This window comes from Tauraco erythrolophus, chromosome 14 (assembly GCF_009769465.1).
Source record: "Tauraco erythrolophus isolate bTauEry1 chromosome 14, bTauEry1.pri, whole genome shotgun sequence".
In the NCBI taxonomy this organism is placed as follows: Eukaryota; Metazoa; Chordata; class Aves; order Musophagiformes; family Musophagidae; genus Tauraco; species Tauraco erythrolophus.
Window position 1 is genome coordinate 17382919 of NC_141478.1, and position 9487 is coordinate 17392405.

Below are 9487 nucleotides of genomic sequence, written 5' to 3' on the forward strand. Positions count from 1 at the left end.
TGTGAACCTAGGGAGGACTGTCCAGTTTTCTGTTGCAACAAACTAAGGGTATTAGGTTCAAAGACTTATGTTCAGTTAACTTGACATGTAACTAGCAAGGCTTCCAGTCTTGGCATTCCGATGCTAGTTTTGCAGAAAAGATGCCTCCCTATCTTTGAAAGAACAGAAAGACAAAAGCAGCTTTGATAGTAGAATGTCTCCTAGAATAGCAGAATCATATTTCAGTAATACCATATCATCCTGCTTTTCCATCATGAGCCTTAGGATTTTTAAATTCAAACAATTTAGAATTTAGATCACAAACTACCCTCTAAACAGAGATTTGATGAAATGCATGAACCCTGTGGAAGACTTATGTTTCTTAAAATATGACAGAAGGAGTATTTATTTTTAGTACAAAACTGTCTCGTTTTTAAAAAAATGCATGGCTTTGCATAGTTTTTTTCAGAAGTAAAATTCCTGAGGAAGCATCAATGTATTTAAAGCCCTGTTTAAATCTCAGGTCAACATTATACTTGTATTTTGATGTAGCAAACACGACACAGAATTCAAATAATTCCATTTCCATTAAGTAAAAATTCTCCTAGACTAAAATGAACTTACTGCATATCAAGCTGAAACTATTCACTGTATATGCAGAGATGTAGGAAAATACAAAATTCAGATCATGGTTTAGCTAGGAAAAAAATATTACACTTAAGGATTACGAAAACCAGAGAGAGAAACAGCAAGTCTTCAACTTCTACAGCTGACTTGTCAAAACAAACCTATAAAAGAAAGTATCGGGACAAACACTGCTTGCTTAACCTATACCAATAAAGTGAAGTCTGTCCACGAGTAATCGCCAAACTGTGACTGCAGTCGATCAGAAGCACGAGTATGCTGGCATGCCCTCAAATGTTAAAGACAGTATACATAACTAAGACTGAGGCAGCTTGTGTTTTGCACTGATTTTATAAGTGCTTTTGCACTTATTTTATAAGTGCTTTTCACTTACTTCACTTTTACTTATAAAGTAAGTGAAAAGATTAATCACTATTTGTTCAGGTCTCTCCCAGATATCTTCCTACAGATAAAGCTCGAAAAACATTCAATACCTGAAGAAACTAAAATGTGACAAGTACACTACAGTCTGAAGTATATTTCAGGCAAATAATTTTTCAGGTACTTTTCTCTTATTGCCTGCATATCCACAGAGTTCATAAAACACCTAAATGATGATTTATGCATGGTAACTTCCTTGGCAGTAATTGTTATGCCAAGGAAAAATTATTTACTGATTGCAGACACCCATATAATAACATAAGGATTTTTTTATTGCATGAACCAATCAATCAGTGTGAAGCACAGGCAGTGAATGGTGAAAACAGAAAATACAATGTTTGGTTTTCCTTTATTTCTAAAGGAAATATCTAAGCTATATTGTTGTCACTGAGAAGTTGGTCTCTGCTCTGAAAAGTAGAACAAAATAATGTGAGTTGACCTAGAAACTGTTCAGTTTCTGTGGTTAGAGGTAAAATCATGCTGCAAACATGAGGCAATAGAACATAAATTACTATGTTACATATGTAACGTGGCTCATGTATTTGTCTTTAGAATCACAGAGAATTCAGGAAATGTCAACATATTACTCCAAAGCTTTACTTAATCCACAGGAACTACAGTGAATTTACAAAGACTGAATATCACATCAATATTCCCAGCACCAGCTCAGTAACTTCACAACTGAAGTATTGTTTTATTTATGAATATTACAGCTCAAGCTTGCTCAAGTTCCACAAGGACTCCATGGCAGTCTTTAGGGTGAAGAAAAATCACAGGTTTGCCATGTGCACCTATTTTTGGCTCTTCACTCAATATTCGTATCTTTTTTTTCTTCAGTTCTGTCATAGCTGCTTTTATGTCATCAACCTTATAAAAGAAAAATACAGTTCACACAAATTAACATATTACACTATTATGCAGATTATACATTTAGGAGCAATAATATAATTCTTTACTAAAATGTTATTTCTAAATTCTAGTACAATTCTGAAAGTGAATTATGAAGTAGTTTTAAAACATGTAGTCTTAAAAATAAAAATCCTACAGAAGTTTGCGTTAGTTATTTGAAGAGTTTATAAAATATTGTTTAAATAGATTGTGCTATATTTAAGAAATTATTAAACAAAAATCACTCATGCACAAAGCCCATTGATTTTTTTACGTTCTTACTTCACAAGGACTCCATAAATAATCTAAACTCTGCATTACTATTACCAAGAAGATCATATTGCTTTCAAACTATCAATAACTAAAGAATGCCACCCTGTCTAATTGAACACTGACTCATTAGATGCTGGTGAAAAGGGAGGGCAATGGGGAGAAGGTAAAAGGAAAGTCCCTTTTAGATTTATATATCCTCCTGACTAGGTTACGCTTCATAAAGTTACCTAAGAAAAACCTTGGAATTATCAGAAACATACCCAGAATATGACCTGGTTTTCCCATTCAACTTAATTATAGTAATAGCCTTTAACATAATATTTCAGTACAGTTTCCTGCAGAAATACATAATTAACAAAAACTTGTCTATACCGTATAATGTGATCTTATCTGATGTCAACAGATGAAATCTGAATTTTCCCAAACCTTAAATGCATTCATTTTTTGAAATAATGAAATTAGCACTCAGTTTAGCAAATCCAAGAGTCAATAATCAATAAAGACCTAAATTAAAATAATAGCATTACTATTTTTCAAGATTGAGGTGTCTGGACATAACTCGGTGAATAAACTTGCATGATGCCGTTGTAGGGAAGAAGGAAATACCTAGCTTTACTTCAGAGGAACAGACATCAGTTAATTCCTAGTCATTTGCAGTTTTGTTCGTGAAAATTCGGAACTCGCTACAGTTCTTCCTACATGCACCTACCAGTCTGCTAAAAAAAAAAAAAAAAATAAACAACTGTCAAGTTTTATCTAAAATAAAACAGCACATGTAATTCGTGCCATAGCCCCCTCCAGGTTGTTTCCCAAGCAGAAAAGCCACTGCAGCTGCTGCTCCTGTCCTACAGAGATAGCCAGAAGAGGAACTGTGTCTGGGCTCAGCTGGAATGAATTACTGCATCCCCAAGGAAGCAGTGAGAGTAAACAGTGGAAAGCCTGTGGGTGCCTCTGTGTTAGAAAAGTATCAGGCTTGGATTTCTGTCTTAGTCTACCAAATGTCCAGCATGCTTTTCATTGCAGGTATTAAATTCAATTATAGCAGTCAGGAATGATTTAATTTCTTCTTAAAATGCTTATTTTGTCTGAAACAAATTCCCTATCAAAAACATATGTCCAAAATTTTCCTTCGAATAACAAGACCGAAGGAAGAAATGAGAAGCATTTTGATAAACTTGTCAGGCTTCCTCTCAAGTATGGAAAGAATTCTTACCATTCAGCTTTTTGCAATAAAATCGTTCATAGAAACATATTTCTACAAAATATTTTTTAAATTTCAAATGAACAATCAGTTGACACTAAAGTTCTTTTATAGTTTGTCTGAAAACTATTTTTGCTCAGCTTCAGAAGGTGACATATCTTTGAAATGGTAAGATTTTCCATTTTGAGGAGAATGGAAAATTCAAGGAGGGAAGTCAATATCTTTTTGATTGACTATGGTAGTGACCAAATCTGTTTTCAGTCCCACTTGAACAGCAGCAGGTCAACAATGGATTGTTTTTTTCTCCATGTAAATTAGTCTATAGCCTTCTATTTGTGTTTATGTCAAGACAAACATGAGGGACTTAGGACAATTTTTTTTCTTTTTTTTTTTCTTTTTTTTTTTTTTTTTTTTGGGTAGAGAATCTATTAGTGAGATTAAAGACTTCATTTAGGAAAATCTGGCTGCAAGTAGCACTAGCTCACCCAATTAATGGAAATTAACTGCTAGATTATGACTCCTGGCTTGCTTGACCTACTGTATACAGTTTCAAATTTTCTTTTTTAACACAACACTTCTACATTGTCCAACATGGTATAATTAGCATGTCCCATTCTTCTCAGTTTTCATAATTAACAGTACAACTTCCCTTGACAGCTATCTTTAGTTTATGTGCAACAAGATCATCTCTCATACAAAATGGAGATCTACATAGAACAATTTTGGCTGGTAACAAATATTTCTTGAAACACCTTAAAAGGGATTACATATAGTTGAAACCTTTGGGAGCTTCAAGCTCTTTTTGCTGAGAAATGCTTACAGCTTCTTGCTGTTGTGCCTACAAGTAAAGTCTTACAGAGGCATAGAGGGGTGTTTTTTATCTTACTGCAAATCACTTATTTCTTCTACACTCCCCATTTCCTAAGTTTAGCTGAGGTCTTTCACATTTCTAAATCAGAACTGCCTAGAAATACAATTTAGGGGCAATTGAAACAGATTTTGTTTTCTTACTCTTGAACATCTGCAAATAGGCAAACTTAATGTAAGAAAAATTGCGGTGCCCATGTATATGCAAAATTTCTCAGTTCTCAATGAAAGCATGCAACTGCAAACACTGGTTTTTATAGATGTATTCTGAAAACAATTTTTACTCACATCAGTAATACCATTACTTTTTATTAACAAAGTTTGCAAGACTTAGATCTGGAAAATATTGAAAACATATATCATAGGCAGCAACATGAAATTTTGAATCAAACACCTACACTAAAACATGAGTATACTATTTACCCAGCACCTTTACATCTTGTGTACTTCCAGACCAATCTCTCTTTGATGGACAAAGAAGAACAGGACAGAAGAAAGCCTGGTGACTTCACTGCTGTTTGGTAAGTATGACTGACTTGACTTCTGTATTCAATTATCAACAGATTATCAACCAGGAAGAAACTTCTGAAAATCTAAACTATGCCTTAGCTTAAACTTACAACTCCATCTTTTTTCCAGTGTATGTCTTTTCTATGTCAGGAAGTTGACACCTGTCAAACACTCTTCACAAGCCCTTGGGCTCATCCACCTTCCACATTGGATACTTGACCCTCCCCAATTTAATCTTTATAGCATAAAAGAGGAAAAAATTACCACATAGCTCATGGAATTAAACTGTCGTTTCCAAAACAGAAAAAAGGCACGTTAAAACTTCTTCTTATGCAATATAAATTCTCACAAATATGACAGCCGTATATATTAGCTCCTGACACAGGTCAAACCTATGAAAAAATGATGCATATTTTAATATCTCTATCTTACTACATGATGTATTGTGTTAAAATACCTCAATGCAGATATGATGCATTCCTCCAGTCTTGTTTTTTTGCAGAAAGCTTGCAATGGGACTTTTCTCTCCTAAAGGATGTAGAAGTTCCAGCTTGGTATTTCCCAGCTCCACAAAAACAGTGTAGACACCATGTTCAGGGAGAGCAACAGTCTCGCTCACCTGTGCTCCTAACACGTCTTTATACAAGGACTGAGCTTTCTCCAAATCAGGCACTGCAATTGCTACATGGTTAAGTCGGCCCAGTTTCCACAAATAGTTTGCAATGTTTTGAGAAAAGGAATTCGATGATGATAGAGTTCGTATTGTGGGAGCTGGAGTCTGCAATCTGGTAAGAAGCCCTGAAAAAAAGTGAATAGCACCAGTACAATGCTTTTCAGAAAGTATTAGTATCTGCTTTTTCTCCTTTTAATGAGGCCTATGTAACTCCTATGTTATTAGCACACCAGTGTGCAAAGCTGAAGGTAGTCTGAGACCAAGGAAGGAATTACTCTGTACTACTACCAGCTCCATGAAAATTTTTTTCGGAGACTATGTAATTATTCAGAAGTATTTAAAAAAAAAACAAAACAAACACAATTTTGGTGTAAATGCTTACCTATGCCTGATAAAAAGAGAAATACATGACCAAATGTAACAGTCAACCGTATAATGTACTTGAAAGAGACTTCTGAATATTTCAGAGCTTCTTACAAAATAGAGAAAGAAATGAGGATATGCCTATACATCTAGAAATTATAACAAACAAGAAAATCCAAACAAAACCTTGGACAGAACTGATACTGCAAGATCCAAAAGATAAAAGACTTAAGCTCTCAGCTGTCAGAACTGACTCCAGCAAGGAAAGAAATGTCATGTTGCATCTGAGGCTTAAGGAATCCTAAAATCTTCTGAGTTTGATTTCTTATTTTCTCTTTCTCCAATGATTAAGTAATTTGTCCTCCTTACTTTTCACATGCCATCCAGGTCTTATAATTTGTTTCACTGATCTGTATTAAGATGCTTAGAAATATTTCAGTTCTAAGTACTGTGAACAATATGTCCAACTGACCAGTGATTTAGAAGATGATCTTTAAAAGGTCAAAATCGTAACAGCTTTTTTAGTGCCACTGACTTTAGTGTGACTTACAAAAGAAAAAGAGTATGATTTGGCTTATCGTAAATGAAAAGGTAATTATAAAAAAATATTGGATGACCACATGACAGAAAGGTGAGGGCTAACATGTAGACAAAAGATGGAGAAGTCATGGAGAAAGTGTCATGAAAACTGCTTAGGTATCTACAGAACTCTTCACTGCCTGCTCTGACAAGGCAGTTCTGCACTTTGCACTGTCTGTGTCAAATTGCTGTGTTGGCGCACAAATAGTTCTATAGTTGGTTGCTTGATTTTTTTAAAAAATCACCAAAAAATACATAAAATGAGCATACTTACAAATTAATTACATTAAAAATTAATCTGTCAGAGTACTAGAATCTGAAGAGGTTGAGGGTGGGGGAGAAATTTGTGATCATATCAGTTGTTTTTAGCACTAGAATTAGATAGATGAAAGGATATATTCATAAAAGATGCATTTTAATTTCATGCCAGTTTGCTTTAGGCCATGTCAGAGTCACCAATGCGTCAAGGCCAAGCTAGAGGCATCCCAGCATTGTGGAAGTCTTTGGAGCATTCTTAGCTTTAAATTCACAAATGTACTATTTTGCTAAGAGATTGTGCCAAGGGTGCAGAGATTCTGGATGCTTTGCAATACACTGAGGATAGCCTCGCTTGCATTTTTTCAGACTGTAGGGTTAGTAGAAGCTGTAACTAGCTTCACTGTGTGGAACCAAGAACTATCATTTCACAGGAATTCAATACTCTACAGCTATCAGTTAATTTCTCTTCACAAAGACAACTGATGCAGTCCTTATGAGCATTGTGCTGTGATGGAAGAAGTCTTTGTGTGTATTTAAGACTTCAGATTACAACATCTAATGTACATACTTCCAAAGACTTAGTATCACAAAAGTAAGTCTATTCAGAATCTTTTGATAATACTAAATCAAGGTCCTACATTACGTGTTTCCAGAAACTTGTCCAGTTCTGCAAGTAACTGCCCTGGGAGTACTTCTTGCCAGCCTTTCACACAGTACCTCGTGTCATCTTCATCACAGCCAGAAGTTCGGGACAATTCTTTTTCACTTGTTACCTTTCGGCTATCATAGGGGCATAGTAGAAGAAATCAATATTTCCAAATATTTTTCAACTTTTTATATGTTAAAAAAAAATCCCCTAGCAACTTCTACACAGAAGAAAAATTCTTGGTTTTCAAATGCCTATATTGAAACTACTTTGTAGATAGACTTGCCATCTAAATGCAGCTGTATCAGGAGTGAACAATGCAATTCAATCACAAAAGCGTTTCTCCACTGACTTACAGAATTATTCAAATAATTCTTAACTTTCTCCAGTGTTAAAAAAAAAAGTACTTTGTCTGCTTTTTTCGAAGCCAGTAGACGGTGTGATTAAAGCATCTCTCCAAGTGCCTGTCCTGCTTGAAAAATATGCATATGCTGACCAAATCCACCTGGTACATACAGCATTTGCACTTTTTTTTTTTTTACCTTTTTTTTAAGACATCTTTTTTCAAACATTGACAACCAAATCTGAATTTTTCTACATATTTTGGCCTTTAGAGAAAATTCAGCTGACCCTGCTCTTATTATGATTGCTGTCTTCCTAGCCTCAGTGATACTGCAGAATGTATGTCACCTTCTTCAGCTTCGTTTGAAGAGTATTTTTAAATTGATCTATTTGGGTTTTATTCTGTTAATGGTTGACTGATCTACTAGTACTATGCGTATCAGAGTTTAAACATGTACAGTTGTACCAACTGAGGCTTACATTCTGTAACAGCGCAGATTATGAACATGAAGTAACAAGTCTGAAGTACCCCGTAAAGATTCTCATCCTTCAAATGTTTATTCATAGGCTTGTTGCTCCACATGTGGGGCAGTGTTCATTGACTTACATGGCTAAATAATCAAACACAAGCCAAATCCAACTGAATTCAGTCATGTTCTCTACGGGCAGGTTATCCAACTGTGGGTCACAGTAAGAAGAACCTTGTCTCTAGACACTGCTCGACTGTCAGCCATTTCAGGTTGTGAAAAACTGCCAAGCATGGAGAGGATGCTGTCGCCATAGGGAGTTTGGCATACAGGGGCTCTGTATTAGCTCTCTGGACCAAATGGAGACAGGGCATAGTCTGGTCATTCTTAAATCCCAGCAATTTCAAGGTGGCTTTAGCACCTGGGAAACTTTGCCAGCCAACAAGGCTTAGGTCATCCATAGTGCTGCTCTGCTCTAAGCTGGAGGTGGCTTTTAGGAAGCAGATTGGCTCCGTAGTTCCTAAAAACTGAGTCTCGCTTTGCTGCAGCTCTTGTTTCTTCCATCAAAGTGCAATTATACAAAGGTTTTTTTCATTCCCCATATCCCACTGATCGATCACTGACAGCACTTGAGTCTCTCATTCACTTTTCTGCTGCAGTTTATGGCTACTGAATAAAATCGTGTGGTCTAGGTATGGTGAGTTTAACCTGCCCTTAATTATTTTTAAGAGAGTGACCAGTCCAGATAATTTTAATGAACGGGAAATGATTTTGCATTCAACCTCTAAGTTGTACATTAAAAAGTCAAGTTCCTCCTTGTGCCTTAAGTGTTAAGTTTGCAGCTTGCTGCGTAAGTTTATTCTAGAATAAGCCAGATAATGTCAGTTGTCAATATATTTGTCACCTGGATCAGAAGACCTTGTTTTTATTTATAAAAACCGTTCTGTTTCGTTGCGGCCTGCAGGGCTCTCACGGAGACCCTCAGCCCGCTCCCGCACCCCCGGGCAGCCGGGGCGGCGCGATCCCGCCCTGCCGCCCGCCCGGCCCCAGCACGAAGCGGGACCGCCCGCCGCTGCGCAGCAGCAGCTCCAGGGCCGGACCGGGCACCGAGGCCCGAGGCCGCCCCGTGCCGAGGCCTCGGGCCTCGCCGTCCCTCACCGGCCCCGCCGCCCGCCCGCCCGCCCGGCCCCCACGTTACCGGCCGCCGCGCGCGCCACGGAGGCCGCCATCTCGCCGCCCTGCTGCTGGAACCCAGCCCGGCCGCAGGCAGGCGGAGCCTGCTCGCGAGGGAGCGGCCGCCCTCCGCCGTCACCATGGCAGTGGCCGCCGCCTCCCTCCCCGGTCGGGAGCCTTTCGGCGCGGTGACAGCCCGGGGC

General features: G+C 37.6%; 1 protein-coding gene across 2 annotated transcripts; it reads right to left on the reverse strand.

Moving 5' to 3' along the window:
• Positions 1-1758: 1758 nt before the first annotated feature.
• MCEE (methylmalonyl-CoA epimerase) lies at positions 1759-9340 on the reverse strand. Of its 2 annotated transcripts, XM_086620427.1 has the most exons (4): positions 9310-9340; positions 6006-6068; positions 5241-5581; positions 1759-1911 (listed from the first exon to the last, which is right to left on the reverse strand). In XM_086620427.1, the coding sequence occupies exons 1-4, from the start codon at positions 9338-9340 to the stop codon at positions 1759-1761; spliced, it is 588 nt and encodes a 195-aa protein (XP_086476553.1). The 2 variants fall into 2 exon arrangements, with proteins under 2 accessions (XP_086476553.1, XP_086476554.1); XM_086620428.1 differs by lacking the exon at positions 6006-6068.
• Between the last annotated feature and the right edge of the window lie 147 nt (positions 9341-9487).